This window comes from Dermacentor andersoni, chromosome 10, assembly GCF_023375885.2.
Source record: "Dermacentor andersoni chromosome 10, qqDerAnde1_hic_scaffold, whole genome shotgun sequence".
Taxonomy (NCBI): Eukaryota; Metazoa; Arthropoda; class Arachnida; order Ixodida; family Ixodidae; genus Dermacentor; species Dermacentor andersoni.
Genome location: NC_092823.1, coordinates 103,970,454 through 103,995,268, shown reverse-complemented (window position 1 = coordinate 103,995,268; position 24,815 = coordinate 103,970,454). Strand labels below are relative to the sequence as shown.

General features: G+C 46.1%; 1 protein-coding gene across 2 annotated transcripts in view; it reads left to right on the top strand.

The window, feature by feature from the left end:
- The window catches only part of LOC126544561 (uncharacterized), a 156,226-nt gene that overhangs the window by 127,828 nt on the left and 3,583 nt on the right, over positions 1–24,815 (top strand). For both annotated transcript variants that reach the window (XM_050191914.3, XM_050191913.3), the window contains exon 4: positions 5,328–5,385. In XM_050191914.3, the coding sequence (XP_050047871.1) occupies positions 5,328–5,385 (58 nt within the window). The remainder of the gene's footprint in view (positions 1–5,327; positions 5,386–24,815) is intronic.

Genomic DNA, 24,815 nt, shown 5'->3' with positions numbered 1-24,815 from the left:
TAATTTCTATCCCACACAAAAAAAACATAAACACTTATTCACGTGAAGTACTGTAAGTTTATTTAAATAAGAAACAAACTGCAAATTTTTGTGCGTGCTACACAATGGTGCGGCTTTTCACCTCACAAATAGCCTTCTTAAACAGCCACGTACTGTTGTGACAGAATGTCACCCAATAATTTCAATTTTTGAGTAGTTTCCCGTTTCCTCTTAGCCCATTCGTCTGTTGGTTGGACCAAAAGCCTACATGATGGCCTTTCTTTTTTGCTTCAATAAACTTAGTACATGTCCTGGGCTTACACTCTCTCCACACGTCTTCCTGTGTGGTGTCTCTTCCTTTACATTCGCGCAGTATTCCCTTGCGATATTGTGCAACAACGAGCCCCTCAATATGTACTAACTTGTATTTGTTTATTTTTGCCCCCATCTCCTGATAAAAATGAGATGCAAGTGTTGGCTGCGGGATTCTAGGCGTAATCGGCTGGAAATGTCTGAACTTGTTTGTTTTAGACTACCTTATAACGCACCAGGAGTATTGCATTAAATCAAAGGAGCGGGGGGAAGGGGGGACGACGGCAAGTTTCATAGTACTAATAACCGAAAAATTAAACACGTCCTCGGAATTATTTGGTCACCTGACGCAACGCTGTGTTATATTAAGTGTCAGAACATTTCGAAATGTGAACACACAAAAAAGTACAAAACGAAATACGTGCGTACCACGCACCCAATAATCAGACAGTAGAACAACACAGGACAGTGTTTACAAGGCTAGAGTAGTCTGCATTAGAAGATAATATAAACAAGCAAAATGTAATGTTATGCTATTTGAAGAAAGTGTTAGCAACTAAGAGATAACTGCGTCACAGTGAGCGCATCCACATTGTACGCGAGGATGTATTGTTCCAATACGTCCCTCCCTCCGCGTGTAATATCGCAGGCGTCCAGAAAGTCAGCTACAGAGAAACTTGCACAATGCGGTTCCATTATCGGCTTCTTTCTCGTCTCTAGCGGCCCGGCGCCGCCTGCAGCAGCAAGCGGCACTGTTGTTTTGTTCATCTCGTCGCACGCCAAGCTCGATTCTTTTGTTGGGACGTTTAAAACCAGAGACGCCGGTACGACCAGCCGCGGCAGAGTGCTCCGTGGCGTGTACGTTGTCCCAGCATACCCCCGCCCGAATGTGGCCGCAACATTCGTACAACTGGCGAACCGCACGCCGTCATCGCCCGAGCGCCCTCTTGGGTACGACCGCGCCTTTCGTCGCCGTCCCAAATGCGGAAAGAATCGATCGAATGCCCACATCGCATGGCATTGGGCGCGCCTACATGTCCCGAGAAGAGTCCGCACCCGGCCGCCCACCCTCGAACACCCCCCCTCCCCCACCCACTTGCCCTCTCTCCCTTTTTGCCCTCTCCGTAGTCGCGAAAAGATGTACTCCGCCTCAGCAAATCCGTGCACTGCGGCGAAATCTACTTCAAATTTAGATGGCCACGTGCATTGGTAAAACGGTGATGCGTTGTATTAAAGTAGAGTGTTTGTACCATTGCCATATAAGGTTTTGTTCGTGAAAGGCTTCTCGTGAATGCGTTCCTCGTCGGTGCCGCATAATCCACCATGCCACCATGCATCGTAGCTGCCTCCTCGTCGAGCTGCTGAAATCGGCAGCTTTTCGCGCCGAGTCCCTCCTTCTACAAGGGACATAAAGTAATTTTGTTTTATTTGATTTGATTTAATTTGAAAAGAAAAACACAATAAGATGCTGGTTTGCTGCACTGCTCGTTAGTGGGTTTCAAACATGCACTCTTATCCTGGGTACGCATAGGTTCCTCAACATAAGCGGTACATGTTTTGCAAAATTGTTCCACTTACTCAAATGAATTTATGTTGCAGCCTGTTAAGTGTTATTAGAAGCAGTTGCAAGATGCTTCAAGACGCTTCCCTGGTTCTATACTGCTATCTATTCCTTGATATATCTATGACCTGAACAACTTGAAGTAGCAAAGGCAAGGCGCAGAAGACCAGGACTCAAGAAGAAGAACACAAACGACAGGACCTCCACTTACCACTACCTCCACTTACCGGAAGTGCGATTGGCTTACTAAATTGAGTGCGGATTTATTCGTTCTGATCTTTTTCTTTCAGCCAGTTACAAGCCACTAATTGCAATCAAACAATCGCGACGTTTCCCTGCAAGGAACACTTTTATCTCGTCGCCGTCAACACGGCGCATGACCCATGCAGCGGCACGCGCTAGCACCCTCTAACGATGCTACAAAGGGCAGCACATTTTATCGAGGCACCCACGCCAACAAGCTCGACCTTTTCCCGCGTGGGTATTCGGAAAGAACACGCTCGCAGAATGACATTAGCCTTAGTGAACCCCAGATAAAAAAAAAGCGGCCAAAGTAAGTTATTCTGCGTCGACCATCTCTGTCGTAGTTCTACAGAACTAAACATGTCCATAATGACAATCTAATCGCATTGCGTGACGCGTAAGCGTTGTGTAGTATGGCTGCTTGGGGATTCCTCTGGTGTTTGCATACTTTCTTTGTGTGACTTTCTTCGCCGTCGCTTTCTTCATTTGTCGGCGTGCTTAATACAAGCATGTGGTCGTACAGAGAGTAAACATTGCTTCCGAGCTTGATCTCATTTATTATTGAAGGCCGATTTCCGCGTTCCCAGGATCGATATTCCATACCTTAAACGGAACGGTAACTCAGTTTATCTATTTACCGACTATGTTTGTAGAGGTTTGGCCTGTCAGTGCACTTACTGCTGTTTACACAATACCGGAAGTCCGAAGACATTAATGGCAGAACCTGGACTAATGGCGACGTCTCGTGGTGTTTAGTGTAACTGCAAATGGTCGGAGGTGGTTTTCGTGTTCGGCATTGTTCTCATCTTAAGAAAACGAAGAGGCCGCAAGGAATTCGTAATAATGCTGCTGCCGATGCTTCTACGCCAGTAGCCAAGTTCCAGACGGCTTGTCATTGCAGCAGTAGCTTTACGCACTGTGACTGAACTTAATGCTGCAAGGTGGCGACACGCGCTGATGGTGACGCCTACACATCCGTTAATCCGGAATAATAACATGTATACGAACGAGCTGACATTCTACAATGTGTAACCGCCAGTGCTGCAAGGGCAAAAACGAGTGCGCGCCACAACACGGCAGCATGAACATTGAAGGGAACTTCAAGCCTGGAAACGCGACAATAAGGGGAGTTTATAAGATGCAGAAGGCAAGATTCAAATAGCCCGATCCAGCCATCAACAGATCTCCAAACAAAAGAAGTGTCACATTGACATTGTGTTAATAGATTCTTCTAGCGCGCATAACTCAGTTATTTTGATGGGATTGCTAGATTGGTAATATTGATTGAATTCTGTTCACCTTAGCCGCCTTGCAGACACATGTACAGCTAGTACGCTTAGTGAAAGACATTGCCAGGCCAGATTTTAGCAGAAAGTCAGTGCTTGGATTCTTGTTCTAGTTTTGTTTCTAAGCGCACGCAATGGTCCTTGCCTATTACGCGAGATTGGCTAAGAAGCAGATGGTCTCAAATTTGTTTTTTTAATGATACACATATCCTACCTGCAATAAAATTCGATGTCTAAGTATGGTTGCAAGCGTTGCTGATGATGCATCAAAACGAATTTTAGTGCTTGTGCGGCTCTCCTTGGCTTTGTCCTCTTTACCACGCGGTCAGTCATTGAAAGAAGCCTAACTAAAGAACAGAATGCCCCTAGGTTTTCCATTTATGAGTATCCACAACACAACGCGTGTACCAGCGTGTGCCGCGCTTTATTTGCAGCTGTGCAGCACCAGTATTGAGCCCACTGGCGTCGAGCTAAATGCATCCAGCCGATGCATATGCAGAACAATTGGGTCGATGCGATAAGTTGTTTCATTTTGAACCCGATTATGGTAAATGTTCGTCTGCACGTTAAGGCTGTACAGGTCACGCCATGTAGGAATGGTTCATTTTACGTTCATCCTTCGCCCATTGATTCGCCACTTGTTTCTGACTGTACACGTTTCTATCCCTGAAACTCCTGGCGTGACAACTCAGGAGCTGCGTTCTGCCGTTTCCCACAGTTTGTGGTGCTAACTACCTCTAACGACCCCACAAAGTGGTTCACTGTGTCCCGACTACAGCAACGCTTTTGTTACTCTACACGTCATTAAACCCTGACCCAATGGACCTTGCCTCTTAAAACGGCAACACCGGAATGTTCTCAGTGCCAAACCAGGAAGCTCCCACTAAAAAGCGCGCCCCTTGCGCAGTTTACTCAGAATTACTTCATATTTTTACGGCGTAGATCGGGCGAAAAAATTTAACGAAGTACGAAGAGAGAGAGAGAGAGAGAGATAAAGCAAGGACAGGAAAGGCAGGGACGTCAACCAGAAGAGCATCCGGTTTGCTACCCTACAGTGGGGTTGGGGGAGAGAGGAATAGAAAGAGGAAAAAGGGAGAGAGTGAGCACTGAGTGCGTGTGGGTGGGAGGTGAAGTACGAAGGATTCCACCAGCCTCGTATACTCACCACGAACGTATCCCCAACTATTACACCCGCAGCGAAACTTGCTGCGTCACGATTTCAAACCAGAATCTTGCCACATAAGCCTTCGATGAGTCTGGGTCTCGAAGAGGCTTGGAGATGCTTGCGTAGTTTCCGCGTTGCTGCCATTCTCCATGACGAGAGAGAAATCTTTATTGGGACGTGATCATTCGGCGCACCGGTACTAGTTCTCAGCGAACGCGTTTCGAATGTGTTCAGTGAGCACCGGAAAGGGAACTGCGATTCACATGAAGAGGGGGCACTTGTCCGGCGTTCTGTTGCTCGTTCGTGTCAAAAGTTGGTTATTTAATCTTGTTCCACATAAGCTCCCCTGTGTAAGCGAAATATTTTGCCAATATGTTTCACTTAGTTGAACCTATGAGGAATGAGATTCAAATGTTTTATTTATTAAGTGGAAACTTATGTGGAACAAGATTAAAGAGTGATGTACAGTAGCAGTGGCAAGATGATCGACCGAAGGAAAAGCCGACGTTAGAAAACATTAGTTCCGCATAGTTTCCGCTTAGTAGGTGGTACATTTTTGCGAAAATGTTCCACTTACTCAGAAGAACCTTGTTTAAACGAGATTTCGAGCGGGGTATCGTTGATGTGGGGCCTTAGAGTGACACTGCCAGCCTCTGCAGGTGGTGCTTATAAACCACCGGTTAAATCTGCGAAACAGAATGACGACTTTTTTTCTTCGCAACAATAAAAAAAGTCTGCCGTATAAATATTTCACTCACTGACTTTTACTGACCACTTGCAGGGGATGACCTGGACGACTACAACGACAACCTGGCCCGTCTCTTATTCTTCACACGAAAGTGAGTTTTTCTTGGCCTTATCGTGACTACTTTGCTGACGGTATTGGTAAACTTTCGTTGGGACAAGGTCGCCAAGTAATGGCACAAACACTCCACCCTTAGCGAAAAGTCCCTGAGTGATGATGACGACCACTTTCTCGGTATTTTGTCATTCTTTACGTTTTCATTGTTCCCAGTCGTCTTATTTATGATTTTTTTAAATATAGCTTTAAGTTGCCTCCTACTGTGATGAGTATAAGAAAAGACAAAAGAAGCATAGATTTTCTAAAACGACTTCAGGATTCATGGTTTCGCTTTGCTTAGGAAAACAGCTTTGTTGTATCCAGATGATTCACCGACAATTTATTCGGTTTGCCTTGAAATATAGCGACATACGTGGGCGCATACTTCCGTTGGGCTCAAATGGTACCGAGACAATGAACATTGCCAAACTCCCTTGAGAAATTTTAGCAGGACAACTTGCTGTTTATTATTGTCATCATCATTAACAGCAGCAGCAGCGTATTTTTATGTCCAACGCAGAACGAAGGGGCCTCTTCCCAACGGTGTCCAATTACAACTTGCCCCTGCAAGTTTCTTAGTTTCCCCACCCCAGCCAATCTTCTGCTATGTTACCGTTTGTATCCATCACTAAAACAATCACTAAAAAGGTTGCTAAAACCCTAAAAAGCCAGTTTTGTTGTTAAAGCGTGTTAAATCTCTGTAGATGTAGCTACTAGCCCACTCACTATGGTACCGAGACTGTTTCCCATGCTCCACCAGGGCGAAAGGCTGTGGTCCCGTAGGTTTTATTAATGTACAGAGGCAAGCTCATGAGCATCAGACGATAACTGGAATGCTCTTGTAACGTGCTCCATTCTTTCGAGCAACGGCCGTAGTCTCGAACTGAGGTCGCTTCGCTTAACTCTAATCCTGCTGGAGTTGATCAGCGGTTGTGGTTTCTGCTGCTGAGCACGAGGTTGAGGGTTCGAATCCGGGTCCCTGCCACCGTACGTCGACCGGGATGGCATGCCAAAACACTCAGCGGCCGGGCTTTTTGGGTGAACGTCAAGCAGCGCCGAGTGATCGAAATTGAACAGCAGCCCCTGATCTGCTGAAACAGAAATCAAGGCTGACGATATGCGACATGACGAATTCGACAATACGTCGGGCATTGGACAGAGTCCAAAACCCAGGCTGATCGCAATGTTACGGCGGCTTCTTTTTTTCTTCTGCCATAAGAATTTCAAGATTTAGTTCAAGTTTTATTGATTTATTTTGTCTAGACTATAAGAAGATTGAAGAGCTTAACTACATACGCAGTTTTCTGCGTCAAGAGAATGTCAGGGGGACCTCCTAAAAAAACGTATGTAAATATGTGCACATACAGCAGGGTAGTACATGGTTGTTGCAGCTAAGACAGCACCTGCAAGAGTGGTCAGGAAAACTGCTGACCAGTCATACAGAGCTATTGCTGTAAGAAAAATGAAGAGAAAACTGTGCAGAAGCCAAGGATGATTCTCAACGTAGGCGAATAGGCTAACGCTTCTGGAAAGCTATTCATTTTATTAAAGGAATTAATGACGCACTTCAAGAAGCATATATGCTCATGCAAGGAAATTTTTGGTAGCGCTTGTGGTCTTCTTGCGTTATTCTGTAGAAAAACGTCACCATCAAGCAGCGCATCTAAACCGGTAGCATAGACATAGCTCTTCACTGCAGCATCGATAGGGTGCCGCTATAGCTCTCGAGCGAGAACACACGAGTCTCAAACACACATACCATTTGGCGTTCAGTAACGAATGCAGCCCTCGATTGGCTCGCGCAAGAGCACGCAACCGTTTTGCGTCGGGACCTTTGTATCCGGGGTGAAGCTTCGACCGCCGACCAGCTCGAAAACCAGAAGAAATTGCTAAAGAAAGCCATTCGCCTCAAAACCAACCATGTACCGCCTTTTTTGGCATTCTGCATTACGAGGAGAGAAGGGCGTGGCTTCATTTGCTTCTCCGCAGACTCTGCGGCTATGCGCCTCAACCAAACAAACACAAAAAAACTCCGTAAGGCTCTGGAGGCTAATGAAGAGTGAGTCGAGCGAATGGCAAGGTACCACAAGCTACGCACACAAGCCGTCACCAGCAAACGGCAACTACCACTCTTTTGTTAACTTTTATCGATATCCATAAAAAACAAGAAAAAAGGAACGCGGGGACCGAGAAGCAGCTCCCCTCCGTGTATGTAGCAGCGAACTGACAGCCTGTTTTCTTCTTTTTTTTTTTTTATCTGTAGTACATACGGCTGCCATCATTCTTCCGGCCCGTGAACTCAGTTCGCGCGACAGTTACCGCCTGTCCAAGCAATAATTCAAAGTTCTTTTACGCTTACGCGTCTGCATTTCTGCTTTGAGAGTATCGTACCGATGTTCCATACATATTTGATCGCCTTGAGAACAAGTTGTTGTGAGGCGTACCATTCATCTCTCTTTCTGGAGAGTCAGGCGGGAATGTACACGCGTACGGAAAACAAAGTATTACAGTTATGAATTCTGAATGCGCCCTGCAGGAATATTACTTTATGCAGTCCGATTCGCTTAAAGTTTTCAGAATCCTTTGCATGAAACAGTCAGGGCTATAGATACCCACGTGACTGCAGAGACATCCAGTAGTAATGCTGGTGCTCGTACTGCCCACTTTTTCCCTCGTGCGTGCCTCTGCTTCGGCGTATTTTACAGTTCATTTACGAGCGACATGCCGGCCGGGAAATACACTTGGCGTTCACGGATTGCTCGCTCGTAGACGACTGGTGCGTGTCTGAATCGTGATAGCCTGGTGCCAGCAATTGTGGAAAACCAGAAGATTGTAACTTTATTTTATTTATTTCTCTCCCGGATCCCAAGCATTACAAAGGGAAATCGTCTCTCTTTTATGTTCACTGCAGGACAAAGGCCTCTCCCATCGATATCCAATTACCCATGTCTTGTGCAAGATGACCTCGCCTTATGGCTTTCTTTTTTCATCATGCCACCTAGTTATCTGCCGTTGTCGATTGCACTTCCCTTTTCTTGGCAGTCTTTCTGCAAATCTAATATGCCGCTGGTTATCTTCCCTAGGCAGAGGCTAACGACCAATCCGGAATTCACGTTATTTCACCACGTTATTGAACACTACCTCTGCCTGCTAGTCTTGCCCTCCGGGTTTTGATGTCGGCTGTAGGCGTATGGATTATTTATATATTCATGGTTATGAAAACTCAGCGCAAGGACACGCGATAACGTAGTAAATGCACCGCACGAGCGCTGTCTCACAACTTAATTTCTATTAGGATCTGCCCTTAATATACGCACATACAAAAGGAAATAAAGAAAACAGAGCAAAGACCGTATACATATTTATATATATAGATTAAGGCATGGCCCATCTCAGGATGACTGTCGACGGCAATGCGATTAGCATTCGACCAATGTAGTTACACGCCGTATTACTGAAGTCTCGTTTATTTATTACCTGTTATAGCCATCCCGAGACTTTCTCTTTCTGTCTGCCTTGCTTCGGCTATGAGCAAAACGAGAACAAGGTGAAAGCAGGAGCCAGCGTTTCGACAAGTGGACTTGTCTTGGCTATGTACGATATGCTGTGTCCCCGGTGTCAGTGGACATTGCCGCGACAATCGCTTCCCAAAGTAGGCACTCAACATGAAGCAGTGATGACGACTCTGCGATCGCGTATGGCGATAAATCTATTCGTGTTGTGTTTAGAAAGAGTATTAGCTCTTTGGTTGCCTTCTGTTGTGCACACTAAAGATCTTCGGCCAAGGTCCAAGGAAGCTTTAGCTCCGGAACTCCTAACACATCGTACAGGAGAACTCGCATTTCTAGGCAACGACTGCACCGAATTTGGTGAAGCTTGTTGCATTTAATAGAGGCTATAGAGGTTGAAGTGACGTGACAACAGAAAATAGATTTCTGAGTGAGGCCGTCAATGTTTCTGCGAAATTTGCTGAAAATTGCGAAGTTGCAAAATAAAATACACGTGTACAGTTTACAACTCTGTAAGTGAGCAATGAATAACAATATCACAAGTTTGCCAACCCACCATAGAAAATATCTAAAGGGGAGAAAAAACCCCCGTAAAACTACGTAATAATTTCACGCGGGTGGTAAATTCAGGTATCAGATTTGTGCGCTTTAGATGCTCTAACAGATGCAATTTACGAAACCGCGACATGCTTTTTTTTTGGCGCATAGTTACGGATTTGTAAAGTTCGTGCTTCCGTCTTCTTGAAGCTTAACTAGTTTTCAGGAACCTCGCAAAAACTTCCAGCGTCCTAAATAGGAATTCTACTGTCAGGGGTTAGTAGAATTCAAGTTTCTCTTCTTAAGCGCAACAGATACTACTCAACTTGGCCCAGTGGTCGTCTCGTAAAAGCATTTCTGCGTTTCGTCCATATTCGAATAGGAAAACCGGAGTTGTCCACGAGCTACACAGCCTGCATTTCAGAAACCCGCATAGACGGTGGCGCCGCACTTCGTCCTGGGTAGTATTGCCAGACGCAACACTGCCTCTCCTGGAGACGGCCCAGGACTCACTGTCCTGGAGACGACCCTGGCACCCACGAAATCATCGAACGACCGCGAATTCTCATCGCGTGCTCACTAGCACAGCCCAGAAGGGGACAATTTCTGTCGCTGCAAAGACAAAAGAAGCGAACGCCTACGCACCACCGGCGGGAAAACAAAAAAACACATTTGTTATTGACGAAACGCCCAGGCAAAAAATAAAAAAAAATAAAATGGATTGCCGACGCACGCGCGTGTATAATGAAAGTGTTTTATGCATTTCGATCGGAAGCTGCTTGTCGCCGTGAACCGAATTTACTGGCCTCGAGCGTCCAAATCGCGGTGACTTCGATCGGTTTTCCCGGGGCGACAAACGAACCCATGGCGTGAGGAGATATTGCTATCGCCGTCGTGGAGGCAGCATATAGGTGTGTCCTTCTCAGAACCGAACACAGTTTGGAGATATATAATCGCTCCTTCATGGCGCGCGCGCGCGCGCGTGCGTGCTTGCGTGCGTGTGTGTGTGTGTGTGTGTGTGTGTGTGTGTGTGTGTGTGTGTGTGTGTGTGTGTGTGTGTGTGTGTGTGTGTGTGTGTGTGCGTGTGTGCGTGTGTGCGTGTGTGTGTGTGTGTGTGTGTGTGTGTGCGTGTGTGCGTGTGTGCGTGTGTGCGTGTGTGCGTGTGTGCGTGTGCGTGCGTGCGTGCGTGTGTGCGTGTGCGTGTGTGCGTGTGCGTGTGTGCGTGTGTGCGTGTGCGTGTGCGTGTGTACGTGTGCGTGCGCGCGCCGCTGTGACCTTTTGCTCTCGTCGTGGAGCGCGCATGGGCAGCCAAGTGGTTAATGTATGTAAATGAGCGAAGGGAAGTAACATCCCTTGAGAATCCGCTGAGACTAGTTTTTGGCTTATTTTGTGCATTTTCTTGCGTTTTAAATACCAAGCGTGGTATGCGTTTGCTGCTTTCTAATCTTACAATTTCAACTATAACAGTTTTGCATTACGGGTTCCTTGCTTCTGATATGTTCATATAGTTACGCATGCTCAATATTTCTTTATCAGTTCACGGTTCCTTTCTTATCCTGCGGTTGCAGTTCATTGCTTTCCATTGCATTTAAGTAAAATATTCGATTTTTGTTTGCCGACGCATAATCCCTATACTTTTGATGCATTACTTATAAGAGATCCCAGATTAAGTACCAGATTATGAGAACTCGTCATGCACAGTATTTAGGAAATACACATTAAAGTTCAAAGATAGACATTATTACACAGAAAGATTATTACCTAGAAAGACATTATTACTTTAAGCATAACCGGCATGGTTAGCAAGAATGAAGTACACATGCAAACTTACAGTGGCAAAAATAGGCAAGGAAGGGATAGAAGTTAACAATGAGATGCGTTGCCTTGGTGATCATTCCCCCCGTCCTGGTCAATAGCTTCTTTGCTGCGAACTTGCGCCATGGATCACCTGCTAGGCCGGTCGCATACATTCCGGCATGAACTCACCCTATATGTAGTAAAACGGGGCCGTAAGTAGAACCCAACCGGAATAAGACGAATCCGGATAAAGCCAATTATTTCGCATGTAATACGCGAAACTTGGTGGCCGATACTAACGCTAAATAACTCGCTCGTGACAAAATTGGATATAGAGTCAGACGCCTTTATAACGAAGCTCCCAAAATTCTTCATTATAGCGGTCACATTGTTGTAAATGCCGCACGCCGTACCGCTCACAATAAAGGCCACTAAGCACGTTCACCGAGAGAAAACCTTTAGTTTGTATGAATTCGAGAGAGACCAAGCTCCGTATTCAGATATGCATATGCCCATCCTTGACTCGATTTAAATGACGCCTGTCGTAATCGTACCCAAGGAGCTCAATGAATGTCCCGGGCAGGTTCACGCCAGGCGTCATTCATATGAAGTCGAGCATGCGCTTCAAGCTAAGATGCATTTCTGAATATGGGCGATAGTTAAGTAAGAATACGGGAGATAGTGATATGTGCGACTTGATGTTCATTGTACGTATTTTGATAAATGTCAGTGAATCTGAAAGTGGGCTGAAAAGCATTTAAGCGAATATCTTATTTGATCGTGAAGTGACAAGTGTGAAGCAACATTACGTACATTGTACATATTTGGTATATGTAATTGTATCGTCCTCTCTGTTACAACCCTCTGTGAGGGTTGACAGTATAATTAAATAAATAAAGTCGCCAATTTTTCGCGCACGCTTCGTCGGAGGGAATGTGCAGCTGTAGCCAACTTTCTTGAACCGAGCCTCACGGCATGCTCCGCGGAAAAACGCGGGAGCGTTGCAAAATAACAAAAAAAATACTGCAAATCTTCAAATTCCGCTACAACCTCCGATGCCCGTCTAAATTCTTTATTCGCGTACAGACTCTTCCCCATCGTCTCTTTTGTTGACATTCGCGTCCTTTCCGGCCTAGATTTACTCGAAGGCCTAGTGGGTCGCCACTTAGGATAACGTAACCACGTCGCCACCAGCTGTGACGTATTCGCCTATCGTCGTCCCCGCTGCTAAGTTACAAGCAGCGAACGAATTGACCAATTCCTGGGGCAGCGTGACAGGGCTTTAACGCTCTGCGACGTCGGCACGCTGGTCAAAAACGTCGCAAGCGCTGCCGTTGGCGCAAGCAGTGAGAGAGAGAGAGAAGAGAGAGAGACAGAGGAAATTCAAAGGAAAGGAAGGGAGGCTAACCAGAGATTATCTCCGGTTGGCTAACCTGTACTGGGGAAGGGGCAAAGTATGCGATAGGTGAGAGAGAAAAAAATGGATGAAAAAATGCACAAAACCTACACACACACACACACACACACACGCACGCACGCACGCACATACACACGAACTGTATCAGTAGGCACTGTCACGCAGCCCGCAAAGGCGTTCCTAGTGTTACGCAGTGTCACCGTACAATCCTACGTCACACAGCGTACAGTCACAGTTTGTGCTAGCCGGGAGCGCAGTTCATTGGCGCGTGGGGGCAGCAGCAGCGGAGCCGGTACGCCACAAACCAACCGTCCGGGATGACTAAATTCCTTCGTTGTACAGGCGAATACGCTGCATTCGGCATGGCTATCAAGGTGTTCGCAAAACATACAATACCTACAAAACAAGAGGCATGCAGCCGGGACAAAGCCACTATTTCGTTATACAGGTTATTTTGTTGTAGACGCGTTCGCTGTAGAGGCGATTGGATGAATCGAACTGGGTGCCTCCGCTGCCAGCCCCATGAAGCTCCTTGCATGTCGCGGGAACAGAGAATATATTTTTATCATTTTCTGTCATGCTTAGTGTCTACTTTATTGCGAGTGATAATGCTCGGAAGCGTCCCAGAAGAGTTTCGAAGATGTATCGAAACGAGACGCCGTAGAGTCGCCAGTCTCAGTGACAGTGCAAAGCAATTCAAATCAGAAGCGAAAATTACGGCCTAGAACGAGTAGTTTTATTTCTAAGAAAAAAATATATAGATGTAGGGGATTGAATCATAGGGCACACGAAACGAAAACATTTTTCTGAGCCTCGGCCGTGGTCCGGCCTTCATCAAGGAATGCTTGGACGTGCTTCGTTAGCAAGGAAGTTTAATTCCGCGTTCCAGACTTGTGCCGATCTCTTCCTGTCTCTTAATGGTACGCCTAACATCTTTCCATCACTCTTTGCGTGCTCCTTTACTTGTTCTCGAGCTTCTTTGTGTTAGCCTCCAAGTTCCTGCTCCATATGATAGAACCGGCGGAATGCAATGACTGTACATTTTTCGTTACAACGACAGTGGTAAGCTCCCAGTAAGAATTTGGTAATGCCTGCCGTTGCATTATTTAAGCGTAATTATTGTTTTCTGCATGGACATTGCTTCCTTAATGGGCACGTGAAATTCTGCGATCGAAACACAGGCCTTGAAGTACTAATGAAATGGTTATTTATTAAGCCGAATTATTGCCTGAATGAACGTTGAGGTTTGTGCCGCAAGCTGGTCCGACTAATTCATTAGTTCATAAGGTGCACGCGTAGCTAATTGCAAATTGTGCCACTGGCAGTTTCTTGTTTATCTGTTCGTAACATTTTTTAATGCGATCGGCGCAGCCCCCGTACGTAGAACTTCCACAAACACGATAAATCTGCCAGTATTGTCCACACTAATGCTCTGTTTAAACATGTGCTCCTGCGCCACTATTGGTGTTCCTGCTGCCGATTTTTTTTCCTGCGTCAGCGCCTTACGTCATACATCACCATCTTACGTCATACGGCACCTTTTTTTGTTTTGGGACGTCATATGCGAGTAAGGCCAAGAAGATACAGAAGAAGCCTTACTGCCTCACTAGTACACTTAGGCCAGAATCACACCAAGCCGTTCTTAAGTGAAGAGCCTGTCCACCTACTCAGCCTTGAACCATTCGATCATTTTGGCCATGCGCGCACACTTGCTACTTCCGTCGATTTTCGGCCGCCGACGTCTACACGAGCCTCTTCTGTCATTATGCTGCATAACGCCATTATTTTGCACGTGCATCCTTTTCACATTCTCACGTGTCAAATCCTCCCCGTTTCTTTTTCACTCAGTCGATACACATTATTGCTTTGATTGAAATGCAGCCGATGCTTTTAAGATAGCGAGTTCTGGAACAGGATTTTCGACATTTCCATAGATTAAATAAAATAGAGACAGAAGTTTTCAGGCGTATAAACTTATAGACCAAGAAACTTATGCACAAATAAATTGTTTAAAAGACGTGACAAACGCATCATAACCGTCTTGCTCTTTTTCTGTATAAACATTGCGTCCCTTTTTGAACACGGTGCGACAATCCGGATATGTCGACAGTGCAGCCATGAACTTACGAGCGAAATTTTATTCACTTTCAAGCAAGGGGGAGCCTGTAATCTTGCAGAAAAGATCGCTCTCTCTCTCTCTCTCTTGCGGCTTTTGAGACACCTCCCCCCCCCGCTTTGATGCCCCGCTTATGACGTCATAGGCTGACGCGACTGCCGATAGATGCCAGTTATTGGGCACTTGTTCATGATCATAAATTACTGGACGAGAGTCTTTTGTTGGGTTAGTTAGGGTAAGCAGTGTTGTGGTCCTGTTTGAAAAACTGTTATACCGCCGCAGGGATGTTAGGACTAAGTGCCGTAATTGCGTATGTCATTAGAAGGGAGTATCCTCTCGACGATGCTAACTGGAAGTTGTCGAAATTCAGCTGATCTTTTGAAATACAGTTCCTTGAATATGACACCTTTGAGATACGCTGGTGCATTGCTGAGAAATTCGACAAATGGCCGAAAAGGAAATGTCCCGGATACCTAGAAATGATTGCTCTTCGGCGTATTTGTCAGATGCCAACCTTGAAGGGTTACCATAAAAAAAATTATAGGGTTTTACGTGCCAAAACCACTTTCGGATGACGAGGCACACCGTAGTGGAGGACTCCGGAAATTTTGACCACCTGGGGTTCTTTAACGTGCACCTAAATCTAAGTACACGGGTGTTTTCGCATTTCGCCCCCATCGAAATGTGGCCGCCGTGACCGGGATTCGATCCCGCGACCTCGTGCTCAGCAGCCTAACACCATAGCCACTGAGTAACCACGGCGGGTAAGGGTTACCATAAGCGCACCGCTGAAAGAAAATGCTGTCTTCAGAAGGCTTGTCGAAAGTGCTCAGGAAAATGCTCCCCAAATAAAATAAAGACTGATTTCATTATGACCTTTTCAAATATTTGAGCGGCAATATATTCATTGAATGGTGCTACACTCACTCTGCTGTGTTCTCAGTTCTGAAAAAAAAAAAAGGTGCTGCTGAAAACTCCTGTTATTCTTTTGTTTTGTCGCAAATCAACGATAAGTTAGTAAATGAAGCGCAGCGCAAACAGTGTCAGAAGTGCTGGCAAGCGTAAAACTTGCGTTCCCGTATGTCGCCCACTGTCGTCGATCAATACACGGACATCGTCCTTCCGAAACAGGTCACGCCTGTGCGTCCCGGAGGCTCAAGCAAGTCAATATTCTCCGGGAAAAAAAAAATCATGTGGTGGGGTAAACACACCACTCCTACACTTCTGGGAAAAGAGATGTGCCACCCATAGACAACAGGCACCTCCACTTATCTGTCTTTTCTCTCTCTCTCTCTCTCTTTCCCACTAACAGGAAGCAATAACCTTCCTTTTTTATATCCCTAGCGCTCCATCGTCACATGCCTCTACACACTGAGCCACAGCGTCAAAAAATAAACACGAGTGGTCACGCTTGGCGCGTCGGTTGCCATAAATAGAACGAACTGTCCTCCCTACTTTGTGGTCAAGCGGCGGTCATCTATTCTCCCTTCTCTGGCGAAACCGCGCGATTCGCGGGGAAAGCAATGCCCGCTTGAACTTCCTCGTCGTCGCTCAAATAAACAAACGACCGAAGAGCACGAAGTTCCCCACGGCCCCGTCGCGTAACGGGGAACGCCCGCATGCCGACGACATCGATGCGGCGTCTGAAATGCCACCCCGTTCGCTTCTTCTATGGCCGTCGAAAACGTTCGATGCCTCGTCGTTCGCGAGGCTTCTGTTTGGGACAGGGCCGACGAACTGAATGGGGAACCTCGCTCTTGTCTCATGTCGGTCGATTCTTATTGCGCACACGTTTGAGTTTGCGGCGCGGTTGACTTTCCTCCGTGTACATGTTGGACGCTCGCTTCGGAGAGTTTGATGTTGGGCCGGAGGAATGGTCATCGCCATAGAGCTTTCAGCGAAACACGCCAGAAAGCACGTTGATGCTGCCATCGTTCAACTACACTAAGAGGTTGAATAGTGCATGGATTTGTGTAATCTTCTTACTTCCTGCGCCGTTATTTGTTACGCTTTACATTTCTACGTTTCTAAGCAATTGTTGCTTTCCAAGCGCCGCCGAGAAATGAGTCTTCGGGCAAATGTGACATCACTCTGAATCGTTGCAATTATACCGCAATATTTTGTTTTCATTGAACAATTCTCAAAGCCTCAAAGCCATTTCAAGCCATAAGGACAAAGCTTAACCAAATACATGCAATAGCCACTATTTCAATGCTAGCTAGGCCGCCATACTTGCAGCTCCTGTAGGCGCTAGTGCCACTGTTTCATTTACTAATTTTATTGAGATGGCAATCACGCCAACGCTGCGGGCGAATTTCTGCTGTCGCCGTGGCGTCCTGTGTTAACTCCCGGATCCACGAGAGTGCGTAACTATAATTGCCTAAAAATGTGGAAAGCCGACGCGCAGTAAATAGCGCGATCGGGATGTCTGAAACTACAAGCACAGAGATCAAACAAATCTGTTTTGTACCCATCGATACCATAGTAAGTTGAACAATCGGTATACATCGGAGTTTTCTCCGGCAGTTATTGTTTAGTAAACTGTATGGTTCTCGTTACTGAGGGCTGTTTCAGACAGGACGGCATCACGTCGCAAGCTGCGATAGCGACGTGTACTGCAGTGGGCGTGGGCGTCTCGATCGCGAGCGCCTCATACTAGCTGTAGCCTCTCCGGGGAGAAAAAGAGCCGGGCGCAGCTTGTTGAGGCGCCTATTGAACGACGCCATTAAGGAACATTGAACAAAATGCAAATAACTGTGTCAGATAAGAAACAAATAAACATCATTCCCTCTTCGACGGCTGTACTTCCAGAGTTGCCGTGGACCCGTGGTCGAAGCCCCATAGCGTGGGAGGCGACCGGAGAGCAAATTCCATTTGCTCGCCTCCGAACAGTGCAGGGCCACTTCGACGACCGACACGTATTTCGTCGTTCCGGGACGCTTGTCCGATGTTCCCAATAAGGTGTCGGCAACTCAGTTCTTCAAAGACGTGCACTGTTCTTCTCTTTCCGTTCTGTGCCTGCATGTCCCTAGACGCGCAGAATGCGAAGAATTTATATTGCTTTATCGTCAAACACGCCCGAAAGGACGGGGCGGGGTCCCCAGAGTATACGTGCAAGTGTTAACGACGGCGGCGGTCGTTCAACCATCCGCAGCGTCCGTCCTCGTGGCGTGTATGGAAAAGGGGAAAAACATGTTTGCCGTCGCTTTCTTGTGTTAGTTTTCTCATCTTTGGTGATTCACATACAAAACCCAATGGAACGCGGCAGGTCTTCGGAAGCTCGCTGCCCCCTTCCTCCTGCAGTCACAGTTTCTTTGCTTATCTGCATTAGTCTTCGTGGCATGTATTTTCCTACTGACGTGGGTGAACATAGCTTCTCGAAGCGAAGTGGTTGGACTTCACTGGTCCCCATCCGTTGCGTGGAACCGTTTGTTGATAAGCGACCCCTTTTCTTGTTGTCCAAGACAGACAGACAGACAGACAGACAGACAACAGACAGACAGACAGACAGACAGACAGACAGACAGACAGACAGACAGACAGACAGACAGACAGACAGACAGACAGACAGACAGACAGACAGACAGACAGACAGACAGACAGACAGACAGACAGACAGACAGACAGACAGACAGACAGACAGACAGACAGACAGACAGACAGACAGACAGACAGACAGACAGACAGACAGACAGACAGACAGACAGACAGACAGACAGACAGACAGACAGACAGACAGACAGACAGACAGACAGACAGACAGACAGACAGACAGACAGACAGACAGACAGACAGACAGACAGACAGACAGACAGACAGACAGACAGACAGACAGACAGACAGACAGACAGACAGACAGACAGACAGACAGACAGACAGACAGACAGACAGACAGACAGACAGACAGACAGACAGACAGACAGACAGACAGACAGACAGACAGACAGACAGACAGACAGACAGACAGACAGACAGACAGACAGACAGACAGACAGACAGACAGACAGACAGACAGACAGACAGACAGACAGACAGACAGACAGACAGACAGACAGACAGACAGACAGACAGACAGACAGACAGACAGACAGACAGACAGACAGACAGACAGACAGACAGACAGACAGACAGACAGACAGACAGACAGACAGACAGACAGACAGACAGACAGACAGACAGACAGACAGACAGACAGACAGACAGACAGACAGACAGACAGACAGACAGACAGACAGACAGACAGACAGACAGACAGACAGACAGACAGACAGACAGACAGACAGACAGACAGACAGACAGACAGACAGACAGACAGACAGACAGACAGACAGACAGACAGACAGACAGACAGACAGACAGACAGACAGACAGACAGACAGACAGACAGACAGACAGACAGACAGACAGACAGACAGACAGACAGACAGACAGACAGACAGACAGACAGACAGACAGACAGACAGACAGACAGACAGACAGACAGACAGACAGACAGATAGATAGATAGATAGATAGATAGATAGATAGATAGATAGATAGATAGATAGATAGATAGATAGATAGATAGATAGATAGATAGATAGATAGATAGATAGATAGATAGATAGATAGATAGATAGATAGATAGATAGATAGATAGATAGATAGATAGATAGATAGATAGATAGATTTTTATGTATGTTTTAGGTGAAGCGAAAGGCCGGGCTTTTTTTTGTTGGGCAAGGGAAAAAAACCCCCTTTAAAGGCAGCGGAGCTAACGTGCTGATGAGTTTTACACTAAAAACACTCTGAAGCTGTGTCCTTCAAGAGGGCATAGGGAAAGTTGATAAACTTTGTAGTATACGGTCACACGTGGATTTGCTCGTTTCCTTCTGCTGTCCGCTGCTGATTCCGCGGCTGTCCAAAAGTACATTTTTTCTGCGTAAGGCCTATTTAAGCCTATATTTCAATATGTTTCCAGCACAGACAGTTCCTGCACCTGAGCCTGGTCCCAAACTCTGGCCAGTTTTTCTGCATCAGCACATATATTAATGAATTTTATTCGTCAAGGTGCAGCAAAAAAGTCACTTCTTCATGCAATATGCGTTTCAACTTCTTGCAACAATACCTTTCAAAAGCGAATTCGCATACCTCTTATTCTACTCTACTGTTTTCTTGTTTTGCCTTATGTGTATCTTTATTATTTATATACCTCTTTTTACTCCTTTGAAGACGCCAACGATAAACAGGACCAAATATTCCAGTGGATGCAAACCAAGCGTCTAAAAAATTTGCCAATGCGGCAATAAGTCACGGCGACATCTGCAAAATGTTGTCAGGTTCCCCGAGCCGAACGCTTAGAGCCTCAAAGCATTCACGGTATGCGGCGCATGCGCGACTACAAATAGCACGGTGCTACTGCGATAATTGAATGTCATATGCATCGATAAGCAACTGGAGCTGTCTTCTTTTTTTTCCTCATGAACGATACAGTAGGTTCTAAACAACGCACCGTTATGCACAACGCTCTCAATGCCAAATATTTTGTTGTTCAGCGACATTGTTGCGTCCTCGCAGCGCAATAAAGTGCATTGCTAAGCGGAAAGCACGCGGCGACTATACTTTAAAAGGCAGCCTTGTACGCGCACGGTGCTATCACGCTGAGCCTTATGCGGCATTTCGAAAGCACCGCAATATTTCGACGTCTGAAATGAAATAATGAAATGTTTTCCCGCTTCTTTTTTTTTCTTTTCGTTTGCGACGCATAAATGCCTTTTGAAACTTTGGTAAAGGAACTTTCATAACCACCATATATGTTTGCGATGCAAGGCTTTGGCATGAAATGTAAGGCGATTCAAAAGGTCGCTACACCAAAAACAACCGCTACAGATACCAAATGAAAAGACGCTGCCGCCTGAGCGGCTTACGGTATACGAGAAACGAATTCGTAGGACAGCCATGCTGGCTACCTATAGAACGCGTTATTTGTGAGCAATCTGACAGCACGAGAGATGAAGTATTTTTAATTTGCAGTGAATCTTTTGGGGAGCAGGAGTATCGACCGCCTCTTCCTCGACAGGATTCTGGCGTAACCAGGTTCTATTTTGCTCGCAAATATCCTTTTTTTTTCTTTTTTCAGTATCGAGGCTTAGAAAGGTGACGCGCACGGGGGAGAGGGGACGCTTGGATAGGTATCTGGGTCTCACCTCTTGTTTCAGATCGTGCCAGCCTCATATGTCTATGCGTCATTGGCTTTCGCGCTTCATTTTACCTATAGAGAAGTAAGAAAGGTTCAGCAAAGCGTACACAAGCACCTTTTTTTTCTCTCTCGATTGGCGGGTTAATGACCTGGCACGTATGGAATAAAACCACAGTGCGAATGGAACTAATAACAGGACCAACTTTCTTTATTTCCTTGCATCTATCTATCTATCTATCTATCTATCTATCTATCTATCTATCTATCTATCTATCTATCTATCTATCTATCTATCTATCTATCTATCTATCTATCTATTCAGTTCAGTTTCAGTTTATTCGTCTATCTATCTATCTATCTATCTATCTATCTATCTATCTATGTATCTATCTATCTATCTATCTATCTATCTATCTATCTATCTATCTGTCATTTTACTTATATGTTTTTCTTTCTACTTGCGCTTAATTGTTCAAGTTTATCTATCTATATGTCCTTCTGTTGTAATTTAATTATATCCTAGATTCTTTCTTTTTCCTTTGTCTCTTCGTTTCTTTCTTACGAATGGATGAGATGGAAGCACAGGAAGCTACAAGTGTTGCGCAGATTGTTTCGACAAGCCGCAAAGATGGGTGAATGCGAGACACGAATGTTCGCTGTGAGATGCAGTTCAATACGTCCAGACGCAAGCCACCGTTTCAATGTGCTGACAGCTTTGGAACGAGACCTTTATTATAAGTCAAGCATGAGCGCACCCCTGGGGAGTACCTGGATTGTCCACTGGACGTGAACTTTATTCACCGTCGACTGCCGCGGGGAAAAGAAATAAATCTGACAGACAGCATTTTCGCAGTCAGGCATCTCTCGCCCCTCCATATTCGTTTCGGTCCACTTCTTTTATTCTTTGAGTCGTGATCAGGAGAACCGCTTGTCCGTATCCCGTAAACGACGACAAAACGGAAGGCATGTCCGTCCAATACAGACGGTTTATGCAACGAGCGGATGCTTGGCGCTTTTTTACCATATCATATATTTTTATATATATTTTTATACTTTCGCGCGATGGACTGATATTGCACTTACAAAGCAGTATTGCAATACAGCACAGGTATTGTTATCTCATATTGCACGTCCCCTGTCGAACATTCCGCATCCTTTGCACAAATCTACTGCACAATGTTCTCTTCTTCTTTTATAAACTTACTTTACCATTAAATGTCCTGGAACATTTTATTAGTTACAATATTCGCCAGCAATTATTCATTTAATGCATGGTGCAAAAAACTTTTCACGCTGCTGTTTTGTTCGTAAGTGCTGTTTGCTCTTAGCTAGTACCCTTGGCTAATACCCTTCGCTAATAATATTTAACATGTTTACCGGTTGTAAGAATGACATTTTACATGCATCTTAAAAATAGACGATGTTATGGTCTGCCACACTTGAGTGGGGGAGGTTTTGAAGGCCCTTTATTTGTCCCTCATCTCCAGGTGCTTATCGTTACCCTTACATTCGGCGGCCCAACCAAGCGAACCGCTATAGCCGAGAACGACGTTTCCTTGATGGGTTGTAAAGTGTGCGATGTTGGGTGCACTCTTGAAGTGTAATGGTGTCCGTCGCAACGGCGAGCTATCTTCATTAACGATGTTTGCACGGCAGCTCTTGCGGTAAGCAAAAGCCGAGCTCCCTTTGATGTACAGGGTGTCCTATGTAACTTTAGACAAACATTAGATATTTGCGGGTGCCACGCAGCTGGGCAGAGCCAAGGTAATGCTGTTGGCCATCCCTTGTAGATACTGAGATTATTTTTTGCATTACATCCACTTACATAATGGAATAAGGTTATCAACAGGGATAAGGTGCCTCAGAAAGGCTGGCCAACGTTTCGATAGCAGGACCATCTTCCTCAAAACCTGCCACGTCATCCTCGGCATGTTCATTTTAAAGGGTTAGTAGAGTGACGTCACGTGCGGTTGTTGTCGGTGGCAGCTGGTTGTAAAGGGAGAGACTTCAAAGAGAATGAGCGCTGCCGCCTGACCTCTGTAGGCGTAAGGAAAGAATGAAAGTCATTCTTCCAAATGATGTCTTTCTGGGACTTTTTTGTTACTCGCACACTGACCGCCTGACCGGCTCTTTTAAAGCCATAAAAACATGCCACCAACGACACCCCTGAATGCTGCCTAACCTCTCGCTTCCCCAACACCCTCCCATGCCCTTCTTTTTCTTTTCTTGTAGTTTCTTTCCCTCTTAGTGTCTTGTTTTTTCTTTCTTTTCTCCTTTTCTTTCTTTTCTTTTCTCCCCGCGTTCCCACTCTCCCGCTGTTGTCCTCGCGTCTTAGGAACCACGCTTACAGACGTTAGGCGACAGGAAAGTCCCTTAAACTTCGTAAAGTAGTGCCCCGGCCGCTTTGGAGAATGCCGCCTCCTCCTCACTCGCTCTGCCCTAGGCCGACGCCGCGTTGCTATTGGCCTAACAGCATCACGTGGGCCCTCGAGCCGTGCATCAGCGGCATTTTTGCTCGAGAAGCGTCTACGGAGTGGCGAGGAGCGCATGTTGGTGCCGTTGCTACGCTCGAGCTGTGTAGGCGGCGCCACGGTCGAGGAGGGAGCGTGAAAGAGAGGAGAAACGAGGAGGAGTGAAGGCGGAGGAGGAGAGTGTCGCTACTTTACGAAGTTTAAGGGGCTTTAGGCGACAGTGCTCATTCTCTTTGAAGTGTCTCCCTTTACAACCAGCCGCCACCAACAACAACCGCACGTGACGTTAGTCTACTAACCATTTAAAACTAAGATGCCGAGGATGACGAGGCCGCCTTTGACGAAGATAGGTCCTCCTATCGAAACGTTGGCCAGCCTCCCTGAGGCCCCTTATCCGTGTTTATAACCTTTATGCCACAGTGTGCTATTTGTCAGCCCCTTTCTTGATTTTGTACCTACTTACATATTTTTCTTAATTACTCAACTCCCCAAACATTGCAATTAGGTGATAAGTGTCGATGAGAAAATTGTTTACAAGGTGAAAAACTCCCGATACGGCTCTCTGTTGCTCAATACGTGCTACGTGAAAGTGCTTTTTCCGAGCGTGAACGAAGCACGCAAGTGCACGCAAAGTTCCTCGCGCGGCAATCTTATGCCCCGCTATCGCCACGTACTTACCGCTGCTGATGTATTGGTTCCCTACTCGGTTCTCCACAGTATCAGCCATGAAACAGGAAACCCAACTTAAATATCACTGAAAAGGACTTCTTCTGGGACAATTTCTGTGTGTTCTGCCCTTCATGTGTCTCGTTTAGCGGCCAACAATAATGGTTGCCTGAATATCACCACTGCAACCAATATGTCATCGTTACTCTAATAAGCCAAGTTCATTTCTATGTCTCTTTCTGCCACTTATTTTCATAGGAACAGATTGCTTTGGTTGTTTCGCCCACTGTTGTGCTCGAACAGGTGTGCTCGTCCTCTAACGCCAAGCAACTCTTTGCGATGCATTACCTGTCACGCAAGAGCTTTGTGGTATAATTGTAATGATTCCTGAATTTTCGCGTGTCCAAACAACGTTCTCATTAGTAGGCACACCAAAGTGGGAGACGCCGGATTTATTGTGACCACCTCGGCTTCTTTCACGTGCACCTAATACTAAGCACCTGAACGTTCTTGCACTTCGTTCCCATCTAAATGTGGCTGCCTTCTTCGGGAACGAGCCCGCGACCTCTAGATAAGGAGCGTGGCGCCATTGCCAGTTGTCTGTACCATGGGTGCTTGTGACCTCCGAAGGTTTAGATGCTGGGGGATGGCGATGGCGGTGCGTCGAGTTTCTCCACTTGTAAATATTTTCTTGCCTTCTGGTTCGGGCTCTCCAAATGTAATCTCCTTCCGCGCGT